Here is a 26,185-nt window from a genome sequence, read left to right on the forward strand (position 1 = left end):
TATTTTCAGGCTACCTGCAATATGGCAAGTGATACTGGCTTTCCTGTTAGGCTGCATATAAGTTTCTTACATATAAGAGAGCCAACTTCAAGACAACTGAAAGTATTATGGAAGAATGGGCACACGAGGTTCACAGACATGGCAAAAATTGTGAGACTGGCATACAAACAACAGATTTTTAGGGCTCAACGGATGATTTAGGACCCACTGCGGAGCCCCGGGCCCCCAGGACAGTCCCGTGACTATTGCACCTGGGTGTGTCCAGCCCTACCCCAGCTCACCCCAGTGTGGCTTTGGTGAGTCCCCTTCCCCATTTTCACTTTCCTTCCCCATTACTATTTAAATTAAAAATGAAAACAATTTGCAGCTGCAAAAACTTCCATCGGGGGAAGAAACAGCCTCAGAGAAGGTTGTGCCTCAAGGGTTCGCCGCAAGCCAGCAGCAGTGTTCGGCCCGGATCTGTGTGAGCCAGTCACCAGCTCAGCACCCACTTTTGGAGTCACAATTCTGAAATCAAAATCCCAGCCAAGAGGGCTTGTTGTGAAAGGGCCCTTCAGTGGCGGCTCCAGCATTTGTATATGCAGGAGCTCGGTGCAGACATTGGGTTGGAAAGCGGGCCTTGTTTGAAGAAATATTTTGCAATGTCAGGGCAGGGTTTTCTTTGAGGGAGGGTAATGTCCAGGGAAAACTGATGGCTATTAGGAGTTCTTAAAGTTCCCTGTCCAAGACATCACTTGATCTGATGCTAACAGGTTTCTTCCAATTCAAAAATTATAATTGCATAATAAGAAGATCTATTTTTTTTTGTGGGGGGTGAGAGTGGAGATCGCTGGAATGGGCTTGCCTATTCTTGAGATATTCCCTCTGTTCTAAAAACTTAGCAAGAATGTGGGAAAGGCCAACTTTTACAAAAAGAAAAAAAATCTCCAATATCCCCTTTTTCCTCCCATTTGGTTGTTTACATGTCCTCACACCAATAAGAAAGTGTCCTTGTCATCATCAACGCAAATATGTTCAAACTGTGGAATGAGCCTGCTATTTTCCCAAGCTGGAATGTTGTGGGACTGATTCTTTTGTACCATGACAAGGATAATCGGTTTAATTAGCAGCCTCTTCCTACTCTGTGTCTCTTTATCATTTTGATTATAGACCTGTTTTCCAGTGTGGCAACAGTGCCTTGGCAAAACTGAAGCTTAGCATTTTCCTAAATGTCATGCCCTACTACCTCGTCCCAGCTGAAAGAGATGAGATGCCCCAGTTTTGTGCCCATCTCAGCACCCCCAGTCTTGGATGGTATTAAAAACAGTTTGAGCAAAGGGAGGCTATTAGGCAGCTTGTACCCAGAGTAAGAAAAAGCCACGTCTGCTAGCTAAGAGGAACCATTTTGTCTATTAATCAACCGAAATCAGGAAAATAGTAAAGAAAAATGGCAAAAAACTGGTACCTTCAAAACAGAGCCCTATTTGAGAGGACTGAAAACGGCAAAGCAGGTTTGAATATGTAGCAAGTAAACCAGGCTGTGGTCCTTTTTGGTGAGGAAACAGACAAGGATGGAAGGAGTGAGGCTGACAGCACACTGAGCTCTGTCACTGAGGAAGGGATCATAGGGTGGCCTAGGGAGGCGATGGGAAGGGACGGGATGAGAAGAGAGGCAGAAACAATTTAATTAAATGCCTGCAGTGTGTCAGGCGATGTGCTGGACTCTGCCTTGGGTGGCTGTTGTTCCTGCCTGACCAACATTCTTTCCTCCTTCTTCCAGAAACAGCCCTAAGCCTTTCCTTGGTGGGACTACCTCTCCTCCATACCAGTCCACAGGGTTAAGTAGTGCTGGCCCCACCAATGAGCATATTCAAACTTTGTGGGGATAATTATCAGTCCAGGGACGGGCCTGAGACTGTCCAATGAGAGTCAGTCCCAGAATGCTTGCAGAGCTATCAGAAAAGAGAAGCTCATTTTACACTGGGGAGACCGGCTGTTAGAATCTAAGCCTGGGGCAACTGGTGTCCAACTTCTCCACCACCAAGCACACCCTCCTGAGAATAAACTCAACCTGGGAGAAAGTAAGCCAAGATGGCTGGAGATTTTGCCTAAGCACTAGATCCAGCTCCTGGGCTGTTTGTTACAGGAGCTGACAAATTTCCTTTCTGTTTCAGCCCAGAAGGTCCTGACTAACATATTCATTAGAAATTAAATGACAGTAGTACTGTCTATTGATAGATACAGACTAAGAGGAAATATCTTGCTTAAGGCTTTGTGGCTAGACGTGGTAAAATCTAAATTCAAGTCTGACTGCAGCCACATCTATTTCCTGACATCGTGCGCCCTCAAAGACCCCTGAGTGGCTGAGAGCTGTGGGTATCAGTGAGGATACAGGAGCCTGAGTCCTAGATTTTAGCTCTGCCTCTACCAGAAATGCTGCTTGTGATCTTGGAAAAACACTGCATGTCTTGGTCTCACTTTTCTAATCTGTAAAATGAAGAGGTTGAACTAGGTGATTGTTAAAAGTCTCTTCCTGCTCTAAGAAAAAAAATCAATATGTCCAAGATGCTAATGGAGCCTCGTAGAAATGGAATCAATGGAAACTCAGTCACAACAGCTGCCTGGGAGGAACAGTCCACCACAATGCTAAACAGGTAACTCTTGGGGAAATAGCCACTGCCACCAACAGGATTTCAAAGCAGCTTGGAAATGCTGAACAAATTCCCATCTGTGTCCCTGTGTGCAACCTAAGTTCTTTCTTTCCGGAAAGAAAAGTCTGTTTTTGTGGCACCTCCCACCCCATTGACCCTTCAACCCCCTACTCTCTGGGTGCCTCTTCCCCACAGTTCTGCAGAGCCAACGAACGACTTCTGAAGGTGACCTTTCCCACACCCAGCAGCTTTTCCACAGCCTGTGTAGTCCTTCACTGCTCTACAGAGTTTGATCAACACTCTGACCTTGCCATGTTTTCTGAAGCTCTGTCCATTCACGGAATCCTCAATTCTCCTCCCACATTTTCCTCTGCTACCTCCTCAGCCTCTTTCTGAGTTGCTTTCCCTGTAAGCAGCTGCTTGCCAAGGTTGGTGTCAGCCTCTTTCCTTTCCTCTGTCTTGGAAATCCCGAGGACTCTGATGCTGCTGTTATTCAAAGCCTTGTGTTTTTCAGTTTGGCTCCTCCAGGCCTGAGCTTTGTTCCCGAGCTCTGATCCATATTTCTCTCCTTTTCCCCTTTTACTTGCCTGGGATAGGGTCTTGCTCTATTGTCCAGGCTGGAGTGCAGTGGTACAATTTTGACTCCTTGCAACCTCCACCTCTCAGGCTCAAGCAATCCTCTGGAGTGGCTAGGACTACAAGTGTGCACCACCATACCTGGCTAATTTTGTTTATTTTTTGTAGAGATGAAGTCTTACTATATTGCCTAGGCTGGTCTTGAACTCCTGGACTCATGTGATTGTCCTATCTTGGCCTTCCAAAGTGCTGGAATTACAGGCGACAGCCACCATTCCCAGCCTCAGATTCGTATTTCTGAGTCCTGGGATGTCAATCACAACTCATCCTAACTGGCACTCATCATGTTTCTGCCAGGTCAGCTTTATCCCTGCTGTCCCCAGTTCTGCTGATGACATCAGGCTTCCTTTTCCCCAGAAATAGGTAATTCTTTGGTGCAACTTTTAGCTGCTTCTCCTTCAATCCCCATCTCCACATGCTACCCCTCAGTTGCAGAGTGGTTGAAATTCTACTTCCATAGGGCTGGGCACAAGGGTGGCTGCCCTCTTTATTGCTACTGTACCTCTTGAGTCCTTCCTGCCTGAGCCATGCAGGGGCCTCCTCACTCGTCCCTTCTAGCTTCCTTCCTTCAAATGTAGCCTGTGTACATTATCACGTCCTCCTCCCGGAAGCCCAGCTCTAACCAGGACATTCCTGCCCAGTCTCTCCACAATGCTCCCTTGCCCAGTAAGTCACATGCAAACTCCACCCTGGTATCCCAGGCCCTCAGAAACCCACCCCCAACAACCCTTCCTGGACTCAGGCCTTGTCCTCTGCATCTAACTCCTTAGAGCTCCCTGGAGATGCTTAATAGTTTCCCAGCTCTGTGCATTTGTTTATCTCATGGGCTCTGGCTCTCTCTGTCAATTCTCCACATAATAATCAGAGAAATCTTTTTAAAAACATGATCTTATCATGTTTGTCCTCGGTTTAAAACTCTCCAATGGCTTTCCATTGCACTGAGTATAAAACCCAAACTTTCCTAAACATGGTTTACAAAGCCCTACATGGTATGCCATATATGATATCCTACTATATTTCATCCTTCCCTACCCTCAATTTATAGAATTCAACCACATTGGCAGACTGGGTCAGCTATTGTGAGCAGAATCATTAATTCAGCCAGATCTGGCCTCTTGGTTGTGGTAACCATGAGTGCTGTGTTGAGAAAAAATCTGTAGCTATGTGTGGGTTCTCTGTTCTTTGAATGGGTAAAGCTCATTCTTCCTGTGTCTCTTTCCACCTCAGGGCCCTTCAGGGATGGCTCTTTCATCCTCAGGGCTCTGCTTCACTGCACGTCCTCAGAGAGTTCCTTCCTGGTTGCCACATTCCCTCCTGCTGAGTCCACATGTGGCTGCAGAATTGTTCTCAACAAGGCACTCATGGTAACCACAACCAACTGGCCAGATTTGGCAGAAGTAATCATTCTGCTTACAATATCTGACCCAATCTGACCCTGCAGCTATTGTCAGATGGAAAAATGGAGGCCTTGAAAAGCAAAGATAACTACCCAAAATCTGAGCAGGAGTTAGCAGTAGAGTCAATATCAGAACTAAATTATTCCTGTTAGGCTATTATTGTTCCTTTCCACTGAGTCCTTTCCTGTTTCTAATTCTTCAAGGTGGGTGGTCCCAAAGTATAGGAAGATAGTTTTCAGGCCCACAGGGGATAGGAAGAAAGGCCAGAAAGACCAGTGCACAGGGGCTCAGCAGGGCCTCAGCAAGGGTGCTGCAGGTTGTCTGTTACTGCAGGAGTCATGCATCAAAGGCTGGGGAGAGGTGTTGCCATGGTGACGGACCCACCAAAGAAGGGCTTAGGGAGTAAGTTGCTAGACAAGCTGGCTCTTATATCAGCACATTACCAAATACTAAAAAAAATAAAAAAAGAGTTCCATCCTCTGGCAGGGCTGGGAGGAAAATCTTAATGTCACTCTCTAGAAATCTGTCTGGGTCCGAATCAAAGATGCAACTGATTTTCCCAGCACAGCATTTTTTGAACCAGGAAGAATTTTGTCCACCGTTTCATTTTGGAGTTTCCCAGAGATCTCAGCAAGATTATCTGCTCAAGGTCATGGAGCAAGCAAAGCTGGAGAAGGTAGAGGCTACGGAAAAAAGGCGTGGGGTGACTTTCTCCTCCTGTGATGACTTTTTGGAGGCAAAGGTCACCCTGCCACATCTTCATGGTTGCTTATACCCACTCACCTCCAAGACTCTGCCACTGATGTATCGGTCACAAGTTTCACATTTAATGCCAAACTGGGAGTGGTAGTCGGCTTCGCAGTATGGAACACCATCCCTGTAAGAAGAAGTTGACACAGGGTGAGGAAGTTAGGGAGGATCAGTGAGGGTGCCACATGGCAGTTAGATTCAGGACCTGCAGCTCGTGGTGGCCGAGCCAAAGTTTGAGGCTCCTCCTTTAATAAACAATTTCATCTGTAGTGAAAGAATCATCTGACAGTGCTCCCAGACCAGTAGATGATAGGAAGCCTCCTGGGACCACCTCCTGTGTGCTCCATTTTTACCCAATGCTTAGCACTTAGCAGACAGTGATAAGATTGTTATCACTTATTCGTATACCACCCCTGATGACTAATAGCCACTAACATTTACTGCTGGTGTGTGCTGGGCTCTTTGATGGTGTTTTACAGATTATTTCATTTAATCCTTCTGACAATCCTATGAGTCAGAATTATTGGTATCCCCATTGCGTAGGTGATGAAATCCAAGCATAGAGCACTTAAGTAACTTGTCTCAGGCCACCCAGGATGACCTAGAGCCTGGATTCAAAGCCAGGTGGTCTAGTTTCTCACCCAGGTTGTCATGAGGATTAAAGGAGACGGGTCTACGGTACCCTAGGGCTCAGGACATTGCTCTGCCATACTGAGTACTCCGTAAATGGCAGTTGGAGGAATCGCTATGATCACGGAGAGGCTTCTTTGGAGGACGTTTGGTTTTCAGTTCTTTAGGACTGTTATAAAGATAGTTGAGGGTATCAGAGAGCTCAGCCTAGCTTCTGGGCCCTGCCTCGCTCTAATGGCCAAGTCTGAACTCTGAGGAGAGAGAAACCTTTCCTTCACTTCTGGGTGTAAGAGAACTTGGCTCAGACACTGAGAACCCTAAAGGAGGGGCACATCACTTTTCCATCTCGAAGCTGTTGCCATGTTGAGGTTGCTGGGGGCCCACCCTGGGCAGCATTTTCCTGAAGGAGGAGCAGCAGTGAGGACTCATGCCCGACCAAGGTCTGGAGGTATGACTGTGCTCACAAGGCAAGGACTTGTTTGTGATCCCATGAGACACACCTCCCCAACCCTTTCAACTCCACCCCCCGCTAAATCAGGTTCTCACTCTGTGGGTGCGGGAGGGTAGCTCTGCAGGGAGAAAAAGTCATTTGTCAGAAGGTGGATGTTAAAGCCAACAAAATTTGGGTATAAATGCCAACACAGTCTCTTTTGGATCAGTTGTTGGTGAAGCCTTGGGGAATTAGAAATACACAATTCTAAAAAGAGGAAGATGGTAAAATGAGTGTTTACTGGGCACTTATTAGGTGCTAAGCACAGATTTCTGAGCCCTTACACAACCCTACAGGGTAGATTATCTTCTCTCCATTTTTGTAAATGAAGAAACTGAAATTCTGAGCAGTGGAGTCCCTTGCCAAAGTCACACAGGCTGGGCTTTCACCCTGGGCATCTGGTGCCTGAGCCAGTGCCTCTGAGCCCCTGCCACTCTGCCAGCAGCCAGGTAAGGGGCCCAGAGCTAGGCTGTAGAGGCACCAGGTGTGGTGGGCAATCTGGGCTGGGCCTCCTTGAGAGAAGCTCTGAACAACCCCTAAGTCCCCAGAAAATTCTGATTTAGGTTTCCAGACTGTAGCACTTCTGGCTAGCAATGTACTAAGGGCACTCCTTGCTTGGTGGGCATAGAGGGGAATGCCAAACTCCCACTAGCATGGCATCAAGAGCGCTTGGTGATGTGACCTCAGCTCACCTATGCAGCCCAGGATCCTGCTTCACCTAGGCACATCCTTGAGCTCCTACACAGGCTGGAGGCGTCCAACACTCCCCTACCGTCCTGGTCTTGCCCAGGCTGGCCATTCTGCCTAGAAGCTCTCCTCCTTTGCATTTTCGAATCTTAACCCCATTCCATGGAACTCTGAGAAATTCAAGATTCTACTTCCTGCTACTTAGCAGTCATCCTCTTTTTCTCTGAGTGTTCACAGCCCTTCCCTTTGGAGGCCACCCCTTCCCAGTTGAGGTCCCTGTGCGTCAGTCACCAAGGGCTGCTCTCTGGCTCTAGGGTTCAGATCCTCTGGGCCAGTGATTGATCAGGAATGGGCATGTGGCCTAACAGTGGCCAAATCAGAGGCAGCTCTGGGACTTTTGCTGGAGTTCCATGGGAAAGAGGCCTCTTTCTCTGCTAGGCCTGGTAAACTGATGGAATGAAAGCCTGGAGTTGTTGGCCATCTTCTTTGCTACCACTTGCGGAGGGCCAGGTTGAGAACTAATCCACCATGAAGACAGCAGAGAGAGAGAGAGAGAGAGAGAGAGAGAGAGAGAGAGACCAAAAGATAGACAGAGAAAAGCAGAGACTTCTGAAGTACTAATGACATCTTTAAGCCCCTGGATTCATCCATGCCTGAAGCCAGTGTGCCTCTGGCCTTCCCATTTCTATGAGTTAATAAACTCCTATTTTTGCCTTTAATTGAGCCGGGGTTAGGTTTTCTGTCACTTAGGATCAAACAGGTCTTAAAGAATAAAGCTTGCCTGAGCTCCTGATCACACATTCCCTGGTGTCACAATTCTTCATGAATGCAGCATATCTGTTTCCCGCATTAGACTGCAAGGTCTTGACAGCAGAAGCAGGTGTGGGCTGCAGCTCTGCGTGTTTGCCATTGCCTGAGATCAGGTCAGAGAGTGGCACCTAGAAGCGTCTGGGGTCGTATGGTGTCAAAGCTGTGACAAAGGTCTGTGCTGATAATTGCTTTCAGGTACTTGAGTATATAAATGTGGTCACTGGGGCCCAGAAACAAGGGGACACTTGTCTAATAGTGCAGTGTGTGGGTCACTGGAGGTTGGCCCCTCTAGAGAACTCTATGCACCCATCACCTCCTCTCCACTAAATTCACTCAGCAACTATATTATTAGGAGGGGATATAGCAGTGATTAAAACAAAGCCCCTGTCCTGGTGGGGACAGAGATTAAACGTTATTATTGGACCAAGTTATTTACTCCCTCAAGTCTGAGTATTCAGAGGCGATAAATTCTTCAAAGTGGCAGTCATGAGGATTTAAAGTGATACTTCATGCAAAGTAGTGAGTTCCTTCTACATAATTAAAGCTCGATAAATGGTAGTTAGTATTATTAGCATTATTACAAAGTTACAAGGGACAAACAGGTAATTACCAATGGTGGTTGCCAGTGTGAAGGAAACAAACAAGGTACTCTGAGGGCCCATAATGGGCAATAAATGAGAGATGGCCTGAGGAGAGGGCATGGGGACCAAGACCAGAAGGGAGAGAAGTGGCAGCAGGTGTGCGAGGAACAGAGAGGGCGTCTCAGGCAGAGGGAACCTGCCGGGAGCTCCCAATGGGGGAAAGAGGCTGCTGGGAAAGATGCTGTTTGGCAGGAGTGCAGCAGACGATGGAAAGGAAGGGAGATGATGCTGGAGATGCAGGCACGGGCCTGATAGGGCAGGACCCACAGAATGCAGAGGCCCAGGCAGCTGGGGCGGGAGCGGGGGGACCCACTTGCTGATGTACTCCCCGGTGAGGATGACGCTGCAGGTCTGGCACTTGAAGCAGCTGACGTGCCACTGCTTGTCCAGCGCCAGGAGTGACTGGCCGTGCTTGATCTCCTCCTTGCACCCGGCACAGTCTGCAGAGATAAGAGGACACTGCTGAGGAAAGCACCCTGGGCCCTTTGACCCCGCTATCTCAGGCCCACATTGAGGAAACCCCTCCATGAACGCCAGTGTTCCCATAGTTGCTCCCATCCTGACCCTGGCAGATGCCCAGAGGCTCTCCCGAGGGAGAGGAAAGGCCACTGGAGCCCTGGCCTCTTGACAAGGGGTCTTGGTGTAGGAAAGAAAGAAAGACCTCCCTGCTTGTCATCAAGACCACATTGTTCACTGAACGTGGACCCTGCACTCCTTCCAGCCCTGCTCAAATTGCTAACTAAGCTCTGCTGCTCTCCATGACCTTGGCATCTGCAGTGTCAGCATCACCTGGGAGCTGGCAGTGTACAGCATCGCAGACCCCACCCAGACCTCCTGAATTTTAACAAGACCTCAAAGTTTAAGAAGCACTGCTCCTGGGGATGGGCTAAGCATACAGTTTTTCAAACCCTTAGGCTATATACTCAATGGCAAGGACTGTGTTTATATTTTGTGGTTAAATCTTTTCCTCTGCCTAGCACAAAGCATAGCAGTTTCATAGCAGAAACTCAAAGCATATTTGCTGAATGTGTATGAATGAAGGGGCCTGATGGTACCCAGGCAATAAACAGAATTACCACACTTAGCCCTTCTCCATTCAAACGTCGAACTTGTGCCTTCTCAGGTGGCAAAGATTATAGAGTCTGATGAGACTGTCCCAAACCAGAAAGGTGCCCTCAATCCCTGTCACGGTCACTCTGGAATGTGAGTTGGGGCCAACGGGATGTGGGCCAAGCCTAGCATCAGCCTGTTGCTCAATGAATGTCTGGGGAGGGTCCGGAAATGGAGCCAATGTCCAAGGCACTTGGGAACTGCTGGGAATTCAGGCCTAGCCAACCGGATGGCCCACTTTGGAGGAGGAAAGGGTCATGGGGCAAAGTTGACCAGAGGACAAACTTCCCTGTTGGCACCATAAGACAAATGCACACTTTGGAATAGTGAGGAGAGCAGAAACTGCATGTAAATTTGGGGGATCCTGACTGGACAGCCCCTACATCCAGCTGGGAGCCAGTCCTAGAAGAAAAGATGATGTGTCTGCAAATCCAGGAAGGGTGGTGGGCCCCGCAGGCTGTGGGGAGGGTCTGGGGCCCTGATGAAGTGTTTGCATGCGTCAGTTCCCATAGTACTACGCCTCTTGGCTGTTGTGTGTCTTTCTAACATCCCTTAGTGCAAGTTGGGGGCAGAAGGTCTCTACTTGCAAAATGCTTCAAGCCTCAGGCCTTCAGATGGGGGCTGGGAGAATAAAGAATTTTGAGATTTATCTCTTTTCTTTTCTTTTCTCCTAGGGTAAGTCTGTAAGTCTACTTCCACCCCCTGCCCAATAATTACAGACTTCAGAATGCAATAATTTAGAGAGGTCAGGTACCCTCTTCTCTTTTCTAGATAGACAGGGGTCTGAAATGACTTGCCAAAGCTCAGTTTAGAGGAACCCAAGACTGTAGACACCTGCTCAAGCTTTCTAGGCCACTAATACTGAATTTGTATCTCTATGGGCCTCCCCAACAGGGCCTAGAAATTCCACAGGGGTTTGGAGTTCACAGAGTATTTGGTCAAACATCCCACCCAATGCAGGAATCTACAGCATTCTTGACAAGTGGGCACCTCTCCTCTGCTTAATCACCTCCAGTAGTGGGCAGGTCAACCTCTCCTGAGGAAGTCCACTCGCCCTTGGACAGGTATGATTGTCATGACTGTCTTCTTTACATGGAGCTGAGACTCGACTCCTGTGACTACTCCCATTGTGTGTGTGTGTGTGTGTGTGTGTGTGTGAGATACTAACTGTGGTTTGCATTTGAGTTTTCTTGTATAACACTCTGACTGATCCTATTCTTATGCATCAAGAATAATCTACCTCTTTTCCCATATGACAGTTCTTTCAAATAATTAAAGACAACTATAGTTTCTCTCTTCTTCATTCCTTATACTTTTTCTTGCTTGACATAGTCATCCACTGATCAAATTTACTTGTGGATTCCACGGAGACAGACATGTTATTGGCAAACAGCACAATTCTCCACTTTATCAAAAAAACTTATTGCATAGCTGTATCCTTTCATGGCCACATTCTGGTAATGCATCCTATCTCTCCACGTTTCAGTGGTACATCTGAGATGATTTAGCGCCTTGAGTTAAGCTGTAGGAGATAGTACAGCACAGTGGTTAGAGGCTGGACTGAAGGTTGGAGTGAGTGGTGGGAAGTTGGCCTAGGAGAGAATCCCAGCTCCTTTCCTTATGAGTTGTATGCTCTCTAAGTCCAGACTTGCTCATCTGAATATCTCCCTTATAACACTGGTGTGAAGGTTAATTAAAATCAGGCCCGTAAGGCCTTAGCACAATGCTTGGTCCAGATGTATCAAATAAGTGGTTGTTGTCATATTATTTCACATTCTCCTGTTTTTAATCCACATTCTGTGCATTCCCCAATCTCTGTTCTGAAGTCAGGAGTGATAGTCCTGTTGTAGGGAAGCCTGCTGATTTCCTGTGAGAATTCTGGGACGTTTTCTCCATGTGTCTTTCCTTTTCATGTTATATTGCTGCTCCGCATTATGTCAGCTTCTTATTTATTAGGACCTTTTCTCTCTCTTTTTCCTCCTTTCACTCTTGACCACCAGTGGAGTCTCAGGCATGGCACTCGGGAGCCCATGGGTCTGGTGTAATAAATAGAATCAGGAAAACCACACCCTGTTCCAAGTTGGTGTCTGCAGAGCCAGCTGTCCACTCCTCCATATGTTCCCCTCTATTCCAAAATTACAATCTTCAGCTGGCAGAATGTATGGTGCTACCACCTGTCCCTCCCAGATCCCTCCGTTATAAACTGAGGCCTCCTAAAGACGCTAGACTGCCATTTTTAGCCTTTTTAGACTGTGTCATTCATTCTATTTAAATCAGAAAAAATGAGTGGGTTTTGTGAGTCATAGCAAGCTCCCTACCTTGTTTTAGGCAATGAATCCAGGAAGACCAGATACTTCCCAACTTGCAAGTCATGTCTTTGGTACAGGGTGTTAAGGGAATAGGATCTAAGGCCAGACTGCCTGGTCTCACATTCTAGTTTCATTACTCATTATCTGGGTGACTTTGGACAAGTCATTTATGCTCATTGAGTCTCAGTTTTCTCATCTATAAAACAACTACTCTTATCTCCTTCATCCAATTGTTGTAATGATTAAATGAAATATTCTGTATAAAACACTTACTGAAGTGCTTGACCATAGCAATAATTGATGTTAATGCTGGTGATGGTGATGGTGGTATTGTTGGTGATGGTGGTATTGTTGGTGGTGACAGTGTTGTTGGTGATGGTGGTGACGGTGATGGTGGTAATTATAATGGTGGTGATGGTATCGATGCTGCTGGTGCTGGTGATAGTGGTAATAGTGGTGATTATGGTAGTGTTGGTGATGGTGATGATTGTGTTGGTGGTGACAATGGTATTGATGGTGATGAGGGTGGTGATGGTAGTGATTGTACTGGTAAAGACATGGGTGTTGGTGGTGATGGTGGAGAAGGTGATGGTGAGGATGGTGGTGGTGATGGTGCTTCTGATTGTTCTTAATGAGGTTTTTGCAGTATCTGGCAACAGTAACAGTCAATCAGTGTTAGCAATGTTGGGTGGCTATTGTGGTAGTAGTGATGGAGGTGGTGGTGATGGTGGTGGGGAGATGGTAATGATTGTATTGGTGGTGTTGGTGGTGATGGTGGTGGTGGCATTGATGGTATTGGTCATGATGGCGGTGATGGTGAACATAGTGGCGGTGATGATAGTGGTGATGACAGTAGCAGTGATGATAATGCTGGTGATGTTAGTGATAATGATGGTGAGGGTAGTGGTGTGAAGGTGATGGCAATGGTAGTGATGGTGGTGATGTTATGATATCATGGTTATGGTGGTGGTGTGATGGCAATGGTGGTGACGTTAGTGATGGTGGTGGTGGTGCTGCTGCTGAGACTGCTGCTGATTCTTTTCACTGAGGTCTGTGCAGTGCCTGGAAATAGTAACAGTCAATCAATGTTTGCAACGATGATGGTTATTGTGGTGGTGATGGTGGTGGTGGTGGTGGTGGTGGTGAAGGTGGGGTTTCTGCTGCTACCATTGGTGATTCTTCTTAGTGAGGTTGGTGAGAAGACATTTCTTCTTCCTGTGGTAGGTAACAAAATTATTTCCTCTTGACAGTTCCTATTTTTCTTGGTCTCTTTGGGTAGACGCTGCTCCTGATTTTCCAGAATATCTGTATTTACTCTCCAGAGATGAAACGTCACACTTACAGCTTAAAAAACACCCAACTATTTTGTCCTTCTTTTCCTTTTCCATGCTATGTTCTTTTTCTTAGCAATCCCTTAAATCTGGCTTTGGTTTCCTGCATCCCATGGGAGCTGAGGAGACCTTTCAACACCCTGTCTAGTCAGGAGCTACTTTGCATTTGCAGCATGACCAGTGACCACCTCTATAAAACATACCACTGTAGATCCACGGATTGATGTCTTTACTTTGTGAGTAACAAGATAAGCTATAATACTAAGTATGCCCCCATTGGAAACTGCCTATGTGCTTATATGCTTCTCTTGACTCACTCTTTCCTCACCTTCTTCCACCTCCTAATCATCCAAATTATAGTGGAGACTTTTGGGAGCCTCTCTTTGAAAACATACTCATATGTGAGACTCCCACACTCAGCTGAAGAAATCTCCCACCTAACAGAGTAGGTGATGGGTGTAGCACAAATGCACACAGTAACACGCAACCCAAACCAGGGGAAATAACAACAGACCTAGGAGTCTCCTTCTCAACCTCTTTTGGTGTGCTTTCTATATTAAACCTCCATGCCAACATCACCCTTCACTCTGTATTTATAGAGCATTTTACACACTGAAATATGTGTTAATTTGATGCCTGAACTAGTACATTTGGTTTCCCCAACACTCCTGTAAGGAAGAATGGAAATTCCATCCCTCTTTCATACTGGGTAAACTGAGTCTCAGGGAGGCTTCATGACTGCTTTGCAGCATGCAGACATTTGGCAGCCTCCCGACTCGGGCTCACTTCTCCCTCTCCTGCCTCACACGTGATCCCGTCGGTCTCTGGGGTCCTCAGTAGCACTGGCCACAGGGATGTGATCCCACATCCCAGCCTCCTTGTTTTTCTGTCACTCTGGATGACGCTTTCAAGGAGCTGTGAAGGATAACACTGTATGCACTCAGCCACCTTGACATGGAAACCTGGTTGGTACAGTAATCTATTCTTGAGCATCATCAAGGACGTCGAAGGAAGGGCTCTGCACATTCCAGGAATAGATCTGATTTGGCTGAAAGGAAGAGCAGGCAAGGGAGGGAGCCTTCCCACTGCCTTTCTCCTCAGCTCACCATGGCTGGATGCACTCCAGGGGAGCCTCTGGGAGCTGAGCCTTGCTGACTCGGGGTGATCTCTGCTCACTCTCTCCGGCTGGATGCAGCCCAGCATGCTGACTCTGCTGGTGCCTTGGCCAACAGCACCCCGCACCCGCACAGTGCAACATAGGAGGCTAATGGGTTTTCATTGATTCTCTCATCGAGGCCAGTGAGAGTGTCATATAACATGAAAGAACACTGGAGCCTAGCATGGCTGACTGAGACCCAGGGGCTGGGTCTATGTGTGTGTGGGCATGTGCAGCAGCAGCCTGACAAGGGCGTCCGGGAACAGTGATTTAGACATCTTATTACTAGGTGCACTTGAGTGGAATGGACATCCCACAAATTAGAATGACCCAAACCAGGGGAAATAACAACCTTTGGAGGTGCATTCCTCATCCTCAGTTTCCCTCCAAATCTGTGGTTGGTGATAAAATATAATATTCACCATGGTATGACAGATGCTCCCCTTATCCCTAGACAGTGGTTCTGAATCTCAGGAACAGAAAATGAATCACCCAGGAAGCTTACTGGCAATGCTGATTCCTAGGTTCCATCCCTAGGGGTACAGGGTGAGCTCAGACGCCTGCATTTTTACAAATCCTAGAGTGAAGCTGTTGGAACTATGGTTTTCTAGCTGATTGTCTATGGAATACCCTAAGAGGCACTAACACAGCTCTTGTGGTTTGCTCCCAGGGCACCCCATACTACCTCTTCTATAAGTCATGTCTACAAATTCTTATTAGTGGAGTTGGTAAAAATTGAGAGCCACTGGTGAAAAAACACTTGATCAGCCCTATTGAGGAATCTGTGGGACATAAGATCAGGAACTCAGCTTGTCCCAGAGGAGACATACCATGTGGCAGATATGTGACACTGGCTACCACTGTTTATGGCCAGGCAGCCTCTCTTCCCGCATTGTGCTTGTGAAGCTTGTGAGTCTGGGCCACATGCCTACAGGGTCATGATGCAGGAGGCCTCCAGGTTGAGAACCTCCCTGACTACCCTCCAGGCCCATGGGAGCAGTTGGCAGTGCTAGGATAGGGGAGCCCAGGGAGATCACACCCATGGACAAGGAGATACCCGTGGGGAGGACTCACGGCTTGGTCCACGAATCTTGATGGGTTTACTGCTGGCCATGGACTGGGAGCACGTTTGACACACACATTCTTTACCACTGAAGGTCACCTTGTCTCCAATGGGGAAAGGCTTCCTACAAGTGAGATGAGGGAGAAATTCAGCACACCCTCTTCTGAGGGATTCCATAGCTGATCACAGATGTGCTCAAAGCACTTTGGTAACACATACAGCTTGACTTGTAGAGCACCATGCAAATTCAAATGCTGTTCACAGTGACAGGCCAACTAAACTGCTCAATTAGGGGCCTAGCGGCCAGAACTGGAGCTCAGTTGGGCTGCTTGTATATTTTGGGCAGATCATGATGCTTATCTGAGCTTACATGCCTCAGCTATAAGAAATAGAGGTTACTAACTCCTCGTATACTTGTTCTCTCTCTTGGAAGGATTTTTTCCATCCCAATTTGATCTATCCCCTTATGTCAAGAATTCATTCACCTCCCAAACTTACCAAGATTTCCTCCTTTTACTACTCAGGCATTTTCCAAAATCTCCCTTCTCAATAGGAAGTGTGTAAGTCTGTTAATAATCTCTTCCTCTCCTCCTCTGGATTTGTTCAGTTTCCACAGCTGAGGAGTCTCAAATTTGTACATGCTCTGCCTCCTCAACTAAATTATGAACCGAATATAGAATCCCCGGCACCACCATGCCTGCTGTTGAGCTGCTCTTGCCGATGCAGCTGGGATGCCTGTTATGAGGATTCTGAGCACAGCACCTAACATCGGCCCCCAGGGGCTCCACTGTCCTTGTATTAGCACTGTGGCACGATGGAGAGATCACTGGGGTGAGAGTCAGGGGAGCTATGTTCTTATGGTGGCCCAGCCACTAGCTTGTGGTAGAAAGACATCGCGTGACCATCAGGAGTCACCTCATCTCTGTGGGGCTGGAAAGAAACCCCATCTTGTACCATAGGAATGCTCTGTGCTAACCTCTGATGGGTCTGGGATCCCAGGGCTCAGGGCTCAGGTTTTAAGAGCTGGGTAGCTGAGTGAATTCCACGAGGGGATTATGTTTTCTTACGTACTCTGTCATTAGTCTCAATTAGAAACTCTAACTAGTTATTCTGACTGGTAACTGACTGGTGGTTATTTTATGGGGGAGAATAATTAATCTGCACATTCCTTTTCCAATTAAAAAATACATATATACTCTAATCATGCTTTACTTATGATGTCATCAGAGCTGTCCATTAAAATTTAATGTATTTGTGGGCAGGGCCGAACTTCCTTCATTTTTTCATCTCCTTAATGTGTTGCTTGGCATTCAGTGGAGTCTTAATGTCCACTTGCTGAATTAACAAGTGATGGAGATGCGGAGGGTGAAGCAGGAGGCAGGGATGAGCTCTCCATCCCTGGAGATGTCCTGAGAGGAGGTAGATGACTATCATCATGTAATAAAAACAGACGCTCTCACATACTGGTTACTGAGCTAACGCCTTTGTATCACCAACTCATTGATCTTCAAGAGAACCCAATGAGGTTGGAATGGCTTTGGCCCCCATTTTACTGGTCAAGAAGCTGAGGCTTACAGAGTTGGGGATCACTTGCCAGGGTCACCCCAACAGCACAAGGTGGTGCTAGGATGATGGAGGAAGGGTATAAACAGCTATCCCTGTCCCATCTGTGGATGAGGGTGTGGGAGGCTGGGCCAGGTCCACGGTTTCCAAACTGAGTTCTGAGAGACTCAGTGGTTTCTTTGGGGGCCTTTTGGGAAGGATTGGGAGGCTGAGTTTGGAGATGCAGATCCTTACTCTGCCTCTATCATAGGACACATGAGTGTTTTAGATCGGATTGTATTTTTATAAGACAGATTCAGATGCTACAATGTTTAAGTCAGGTCCTTTCACACCTGAGCCTCCAGAAATCTAAATGCCCAGCATAAACCTTGTAAACCCCAGGACTTCTGGGAAAAAGCCAGGTCTTCCCCTGCCCTGGGGGCTTATGCAGAGGGTCTCAGCCCCGGCTGGTCACACTCTCACCTGCACAAGCTGCATACGAAGCACTTGGGGTGGTAGGTGCGGCCCAGGGCTGAGATGACTTCGCCTGTGATGAAGTCCCGGCAGCTGTCACAGCGGGTGCCATAGAGTTGCTGGTAGTCCTGGGTGCAGATGTACTCCTGATTCTTGAAGAAGAAGCCTGACTGGGCCAGGCCACAGCCACATACTTGGGGAAACAAGGAGGGAAACAAGGGCAGGATGAGTCCAGGGAGGGTCTGTAAGCAGAAGGTCCTCACTGGGGGAAAGGCTGGTGTCTGTGTCATGAGTGACCAGAGAATGGTAGCATGTCAGATTTCAAGGCCTTTGGGGCTAGTATTCCTTAAAGAATGGCCAGTAGGCCACTAGCATCAGAATCACCCCAGAAGCTTCTTACAATGCAGATGCCTGGGACTGAATCAGATTCCCTAGAACTGGGGCCTGGACATCTGCATTTGAACAGCATCTCCCCCCCCACCCTACTAGGCTGATTCTGATGCACACGAAGAAGCACTGATGGTGTACAATCCTCCCAATACATGAATGAAAAGTTTAGTGCCATGTGGCTCACGTAAGGCTGCACAGCTGGTGGAAATATGAATGTAATAAAAGAATCATTCAGTTAAACATTTCCTGGGTACTTCCTATATGCATGATTCTTTGCCAGGTGAAGAGCAGTGTGGAGACCATATGCTCCAAATCCCAACCTGGAATCACCTTAGGATGGCAATGGGATGGGTGATTTGAGGTCTAGAATCTGCGCTCACCATAGCCATAAGAGGGGGGTGGGTCTATTCCCAGGCAGGAATAATAAAAACCAATCCCTGAATTTCAAAGAGCTAAAAATGCTGCAGAGAGATCATATGGAAAAAAAGCCCCATATCGTAGGTGATGGGCCACGGAGCCGGTGCAAGCAGTAAGGACTGTGAGTGAGGTGGAGACTTGTCAGTTGGAAGGGATCATGAGAGGCTTTTCAGAGGAGGTAGCATCTGAGTTGAACACTAAAGAAACAGAATGAGCCCAAGCACAGAGGCGGGAAGGTGCAAGTGATATTTGTGTGGAGGCTAGAGCTAGAGTAGGGGTGGTGTTTGTAGGAAGTGGTGGGAAGTAACGCAGGAAAAGATTGCTCAGACCAGTTGGAGGAGGGCCTGAATTCAGCTTAAGATTAGGTTTTGCAGGATACTGAGGAGCCATGGATGGTTCTTTTACTAGTTTAAAAAAATTTAGAAAAAAATCTCAAACATATACAAAAATGGGAGAAGATTGTAATAATTCTCCATCACTCAGCTGCAAAAATGATCAATTGCTTTGATGGCTTTTGAACAGAGACGCAACAGGATTTTACAAGGCATTTCATAAAGTCTCTTGGAATATTCTTTTGGATAATAGGGAGAAATAAATGTAGGACAAAATAGAAAAACAAGTAGATTTATAGGTGTTTGAACAATTGAATTATGTGAGCTCCACCCGCACTGAAAGACTTAGAAATATGAGAAATAAGATTTTCCCGTAAGGAGCTTGAAATCAATGCATGATGGGCAGAGCAGAAAGAGGCAAAGTTTCTTCTAAGGGAATAAATGGCTCACAGGGCCAGCAGAACTGCAGTAACCCACCGAATGTACTGATCAGCTAAAGCAACGATGCGCCGGCCAGGAAGGGGGCTGGTTAGCAATCAGAGGAAGGCCCATTCAAATACTGTCACCAGCTCCCCCGGTTCTGAGGCTGCTCTCTGATGGACTGACTTTCTACCTAGATTGCCTTTCAGAGGCCAGGTGCTGGCTAGGCCACTACGAAACAGTCCATCTGAAAGTCACCCCTCTTGTCCACATTGATGAGCAGGTATTCTGGGTTTCTACATCATTTTCCTGAGGACTTAGTAAAAGTCAGCTTTTTCAAGGGTGATCAATGATCACCTGGAAATGATCACCAGTCAGCCTGGAACTGAGTGAAAACATCCCAGCAAATACTACCTCACCTTTAACAGGGAAAATTCTTTTGCAAAAGCAGCCAGGTTAAAAATGGGAGAGACTGCCAAGTGAATGCCAGGAATATTTCATAAGTGTTTGTTCACCTTTGGGGGCTGGTGGCTTAAAGGGTGAGGCTGAGTGAGGAGGAGGCAGTTCCAGAAGTCACCGTATGGGGGAACAGCTCAGGACAGTGGGAGACACAGTGGTCTGACAGTCAAACCACCCAGCCTCTGGTGTCATCACAGCCACTGAGTTTCTGGACAACAGTGAACTTTACCCTCTCTTCTCTGGGGCCTCTCTTCACTCCTATGCAGAATGAAGAGGTGGAACTTTTAGAATTGACATGCTGTAAGTCTATGAGAAGAAAAGCTTCCTTTAGGGCTTACTATATGCCTAAACATTTTAGACTCAGTGTGGAGTATCGCTTGTGACCCCTGACACCACCCCTATGAAGAGGCAGGAGTATGGGGGAGGTGGTGGTGGTGGCGGAAGTCTGGGAAGGGGTCATCTTCTATCAGGCGTTATGAAAATTCATCACATCACATCATGGCTGGTCTCATGAGCAGGCAAAGGCAGAGCACAGGCTGTTCTGGGCTGTGCAGGTGGTGGAGCAATTGACTTCACGGCTGTGGAATCAGTTAGGTCATGGCCTGCAACCTCATTGGAAACAGTTCCTGTTTTTTCCCTTTTTTTTCCTCTCTCCTTTGTCTCCCTTGCCAACTCCACCCCCAGAGACATCTCTCCCAGTGGAGTAATCCAGGAGACCATAGGAAAACTTGGAACAATAAGTCCTCCATTTCCCCCAAGTAGCTGAAGGAGGAAGTTTTTGGTAGGAAGGATGTAAAGGTTGATACGTCTCTCAGGGGTCCCTGGAAATGCAGTGGGGAACACAGGGATGGAAGGCAAGCTGGACCAGTATGACAGATGGATCTGAAGTGGAGTGGAGCCAGACATTCAAATAACAGGAAAGCCATGGAGTGGGTTTGTAGTATGGAAGTGACATGAAATTAATACACCTGGGGCTGTCATTATTCTGTGAATCAAAAAAAATGAATTCTATCGATTAAAAAAATGCAGGCCATTTGGATGGACAATGGAATGGAACATTCAACATTAAAACTGCTTTGAGCAAATTCAGAATAAATGCTCAGTGTAAATATAAGGCCCAGAAGGCAGCCTTGCACACAGCCCGGGAATGTGTCAGTGAACAATGTACTGTTTCATAGGTTATTGGACCTTTGTCCATGGTCCTGTTCTAGAACTCAAGTGCTGGGAGATTTTGAGAAAGTTATCCCAGCTCTTTGGAGCTCATTTGTAAGACGAAGGGGCTGGTGGCTAACTGAGGACACATCTAGATCAGAAAGCCCAAGATTCTGTCATATTATTTCAGCAATTTTCAACTTTTCGAATGAGACTGGATTTTATGGAATTTGAAAATCTAAGAGTTAGAAGGGCCCCCTGAAGGTGATCTAATTCATTATTCAGAACATTTCATTGTGAAATATATTATACATGAGAAAATGTATAAAATGTATATGTATAGTCAAAGAAGAACAGTAAAATAACTCCCATGTACCCACTACCGAGTTTATGAAACAGAACATCACCAATTCCTTGGAAGCCTGTTCTCCTCTCCTTAAGAGCACCCCTGTCCCATACTGTCCCTAATTATATGCTTATCATTCCCTTGCTTTACTTTATAGTTTTATCACCTGTGATGTATCCATAAACAATATTTTGTTTAGTTTGGCCTGTTTTTGAACTTTATGTTGATGAAGTGCTACTACATTTATCCCTTGTCTGTTTCATTCCCTCAGTATTGTGTTCTGAGATTCATCCACGTTGATGCACATAACCGCAGCTCATTCATGTTCACTGCTGTGCTGTATTCCATTGCCTGAATACATCACAGTTGGTCCACTCCACTGCTGAAGGACATTTGAGCTACTTGCAGTTTTTTGCTTTTATGAAAATGCTGTTCTAAATATTCTTGTATTAGTGAGGTAATGCCTCACTGTTTTCCAAATTGCTTTTGCTATTTACCTTCCCACCAGCAGTTCTTAGCAATATATAAAAATAGTACTTAGTAATATCTAACCTATTTGGTCAACATAGTGAATGTGAAATAATATCATTTTGTGATTTTAAATTTCATTTCCCTAATGATTAATGAAATTGAGAATTTTTTCAAATGTGAAAATACTTGCTAATGTTTTTTGCTTGTATTTTTTTCTTTTAGATGTGGAGAAATTCTTACTACATTTTGGAAATCAATCATTTTTTAGCCATTTATTGCAAATATCTTCTGCAGTTTTTATGTTGTTGAATTTGTGAATCTCTTCCTTTATGGATTGCCCTTTCTGTGTCATGTTTCAGAAATTATTCTCTACCCTGAAATCCTAAAAAGATATCTCTTATATTGTCTTCTTAAAATGTTATTGAGTTGCCTTTCATAGTAAAGCCGTTAATCCACCTGGAATTGACTTTAGGGAATGGTAATACAATAGGGATCTGATTTTCTCCCACATGGATAATTAATCATCTCAGCATCATTTATCAAGCAGTCTAATCTTTCCCCACTGATCTGTAAAAAGCAAGTTTCCATACATATTAAAGTTTGTGTTTGGTTCTATATTCAGTTCCATTGGTCTATTTATCTGTCCTTAATCCAAGATCACACTGTCTTAATAGCTTATAATAATAAATGACGATATCGGTAGAAAAGGCCCCCTTGCTTTGGTGTTCTTTAGGAATGCTTTGATTATTCCTGGCCTCTTGTCAAGAATATAATTTTAACTGATTTCTTAATTTCTATGGAAAACCATATGGGATGTATTAGAATTGTTTTGAATATTTAGTTCAACCAGAATAGAACTGTCATCTTTTTTATATTTCTAACTTTCTATCAGAGAACTTAGCATATTTAGAAAAATTATTTAGGTCTTTAATGTCTTTCTTATGACATTTAATAAATTTCACAATTTTATAATTTNTGGTATAAAGTAAGCACTCAATAAATTTTGGCCATTATTATTCTGGCTATAATATTATATAGTTGAAGTAGATGAGACATAGTAATATCTCAAGCTACAACTTTATAAAATTTATTTCAAAATTAAAAGTCTTTTCTTGTTGAGGTAAATGGTGTCTTGATTGTTAATGGTGAATACAAATGCCATTTTTTCCCTGTATTTATTCTGTATTCAGTAACCTGAATAAACTCGTATTGACTTTCTTTTTAGTATTATTATTTCAGAATGTGTCTCTAAAGTATTAGGACTCTTTAAAAAAGCCAACCACAATAATCTAAAAGCATTGAAAATACTATCTACTAAGGCATTATCAAGTCAGTGTGTTCAAGTTTTTTTCAATTATCTTGTCTTTTTTCTTTTCTTTTCTTTTTTTTGTTTTAGTGATTAGTTGTTTGAATAAAACTCTATCAAGGTTCACACATGGCATTTGTTTGCTGTACCTCTTCAGTCCCTTAATTGCTATTTTTCCTTCTTATTTTCTCCTTGCAATGTATTTATTAAAGTCTCTTAGTCACTGTGTCCTAAAATTTCCACAGTTTGGATTTTGCTGATTGTATCCTTATGGTATTAACTTGTTCCCTTCTCTTTTATGTTTTCTATAAATGGTGGTTATATCTAGAGACTTGAACTTGAACAGGTCTGATTATTTTGTTCTTTTTAGCAATAATACTACATTGATATTCTGCACTTCTGTGATTTTGGAGGTGGTGTTGGTGAGTAGAAATGGCTATTAATGATCATTGCTAGGCACATTATTTCATTAAAAGTTTGCAAAATTAAAATATTCTAATTATTTAATTCTTCATTTATTAGGTGAAGTGTTTCCTTAGACAGAAACTTTCATCAGCCTTTTGCTTTTTTTTTTTTTTTTTTAGAGAATTCCTAAGTCTCATTTTTTTTAAGCAGCCCTTTGCTTACAGTTAAATACTAAACGGTTTGTACAATAGGTTCAAGTTTTGGTTCTTTGCCTATATTATTTGTTTCAAAATAATTATTTCATCAGCATTATCTAAAAGTGAACAAAGAGCTATTTTCCTTTCTTCTTAGTATAAACAAATTTTCTTATTAATTTTACTTAATTGTAGATTCTTTTGGGTTTTCTATGCAGACAATTATATAATCTAAAAATAATTACATTTTTTTTTCTTTTCAAACCATATAACTTTTATTTCTGTATCTTGATGGACTGTCTAGGATCTCCGGGCCAAATGTTGGACAGAAGTCATGACAGTGAGCATCTCTATCTTGTCCCTGATCTTAAAGAGAATGCCTTCAACATTTTACCATTACATTTGTTTCCTTTATATTTTTTGTATACATACTCTATTATTTATGACAGCTTTCTTCAATTCCTCCTAGTTTTTAAAATAACTAGGTATAAATAGGTGTTAAATTTTATCTAGCACCTTTTCTACTCTATTAAAATAATAAAATATCCCTTCATATCTTTATAGCAAAATATATTAGCCAGTTTTCTAACATTAAGCCAATTTTGAATTTCTGGAATAAAAATAATCAAATGTTTTTATCCCTTCATATCTTTATAGCAAAATATATAAGCCAGTTTTCTAATATTAAGCCAGTTTTGAATTTGTGGAATAAACTCAACTTGGTCAGTTATACTATATTTTTCACACTTTTCTAAACATGGTTTGCTAATATTTTTTCTAGGATTTTAAAATCCACATTTATGCATGATATGGATGTATGATTATTTTTTTCTTATTTGGTATTGTGCTGGCTCAAACAAATGAGTTGGGAAGTATACCCTTCTTTCTATTCTCTGAAAGAGTTTCTACAAGACATAGATGATTTGTTTTTAAATGCTTTGTAGAACTTAAAAGAGTTGAGTTTTAATGACAAAATCACCAATCCAATATCACCAATAAGATTTATTAATCTGAAATTGTTTATAATATTTCTCATTATATCTTTAATTTCAATAGCAACTACAGCGATGTACCCATTTTAATTCTTAAGATTGTTCATTTGTATATTTTCTCCCATTACTTGAATAATTTTGCCAGCATTTTGTCTATTTTACTTGTGTTTTTAAAGAATCAACTTTTGATTTGTTAATCCTGTCCACTGTGTGTTTTTTCTTTGATTAATGTCTGTTGTATTATTTCCTTCCTTCTATTTTGCTTGGATTCATCCTGCTCTACAAACTTTTTGAGTTGAACACTTAGTTCATCAATATTCAAACTTAATTCTTTTCTATTGTGATAATTTAAGGCCATACATTTTCCTCTGAGTACCACTTTAAACTATATTTTGTAGTGCAAGTTTTTGATTCATAGTATTTTTGTTATCTTTCAGTTTCAAGTGTTTTCTGATTTTCGTTAAGATTTTGCTAACCATGCCATCTTTCATCTCAGTTCTTCCATCTGGGGATGATTTTTCTTCTGCTTACAGAACATATTTTGTAATTTCATTTAATGAGAGTTTGTTGTTGGTAAATTAGTTAAAAAAAACTAAACATGTTTTTACTTTGCTTTGGGTCTTTTATTTTAACAGTTTTTGTTTGTTTTGTTTTGAGACAGGGACCCAGTCTGATGACCAGCCTGGAGTGCAGTGGTGTGATCAGAGCTCACTGCAACCTCCACCTCCTGGGCTCAAATGACCCTCTCGCCTCAGTCTCCCAGGTAGTTGGGACTACAGCTGTGTGCCACCATGCCTGGCTAAGTTTTGTATTTTTTGTAGAGAAGAGGTTTTGCTATGTTGCCTAGGCTGCTCTCGAACTCCGGGGCTCAGGTGATCTGCCTGCCTTGGCCTACCAAAGTGCTGGGATTACAGGTGTATGCCACGACACCACTCCATTTTAACAGTTTTAATGAGATATAATTCACATGTCGTATATTCCAACAATTTAAAATGTACAATTCAACCATTTTTTTTAGCATATTCACAAAGTTGTGCAATGATTACCACTATCTAATTCCAGAACATTTTCATCACCTCCAAAACAAGCCACAAACCCATTAGAAATCACTTCTTATCTTTCTCCAACAACCCCCAGCCCTAGGTAACCATGAATTTGCTTTCTGTCTTTATATAATTTGCCTGTTTTGAGCATTTCATACATATGAAATCATACAATATGTAGCCTTTTGTGGCTGTTTTCTTTCACATCTTTTCAAGGTTTATTCCCAGTGGGGCATTTATTAGTATTCCATTCCTTTTTATTGCTAAATAGTATCCCTCTGTGGGGATATATCACATTTTATTTATCCATTCATTGGTTGATAAGATTTTTCTACTTTTTGGCTATTATAAATAATGCTGCTGTGAACATTCATGTATATATTTCTGTGTGAACCTATATTTTTCTTCTCTTGAGTATATACTGAGGGATGGAATTTGGAATTGCTGGGTCATATGGTAACTCTACATTTAATCTTTTGAGAAACTGCCAGACTATTCTCCCTAGTAGCTGCGCCATTTTACATTCCTTTCTACCAGCATTGTATGAGAATTCTAATGTCTCCACATCCTCATCAACACTAGTTATCTATCTGTTTTATTAT

At 44.0% G+C, this 26,185-nt stretch overlaps 1 protein-coding gene across 6 annotated transcripts in view; it reads right to left on the reverse strand.

Moving 5' to 3' along the window:
* Positions 1-26,185, reverse strand: part of ABLIM3 (actin binding LIM protein family member 3) — a 117,129-nt gene that overhangs the window by 43,506 nt on the left and 47,438 nt on the right. For all 6 annotated transcript variants that reach the window (XM_017531347.2, XM_017531346.2, XM_017531345.2 and 3 more), the window contains exons 4-7: positions 17,666-17,849; positions 15,652-15,764; positions 8,985-9,111; positions 5,447-5,540 (exon numbers count right to left, since the gene is read on the reverse strand). In XM_017531347.2, the coding sequence (XP_017386836.1) occupies positions 5,447-5,540; positions 8,985-9,111; positions 15,652-15,764; positions 17,666-17,849 (518 nt within the window). The remainder of the gene's footprint in view (positions 1-5,446; positions 5,541-8,984; positions 9,112-15,651; positions 15,765-17,665; positions 17,850-26,185) is intronic.

The sequence above is a fragment of the Cebus imitator genome, unplaced genomic scaffold, assembly GCF_001604975.1.
Source record: "Cebus imitator isolate Cc_AM_T3 unplaced genomic scaffold, Cebus_imitator-1.0 Scaffold71, whole genome shotgun sequence".
Classification (NCBI taxonomy): Eukaryota; Metazoa; Chordata; class Mammalia; order Primates; family Cebidae; genus Cebus; species Cebus imitator.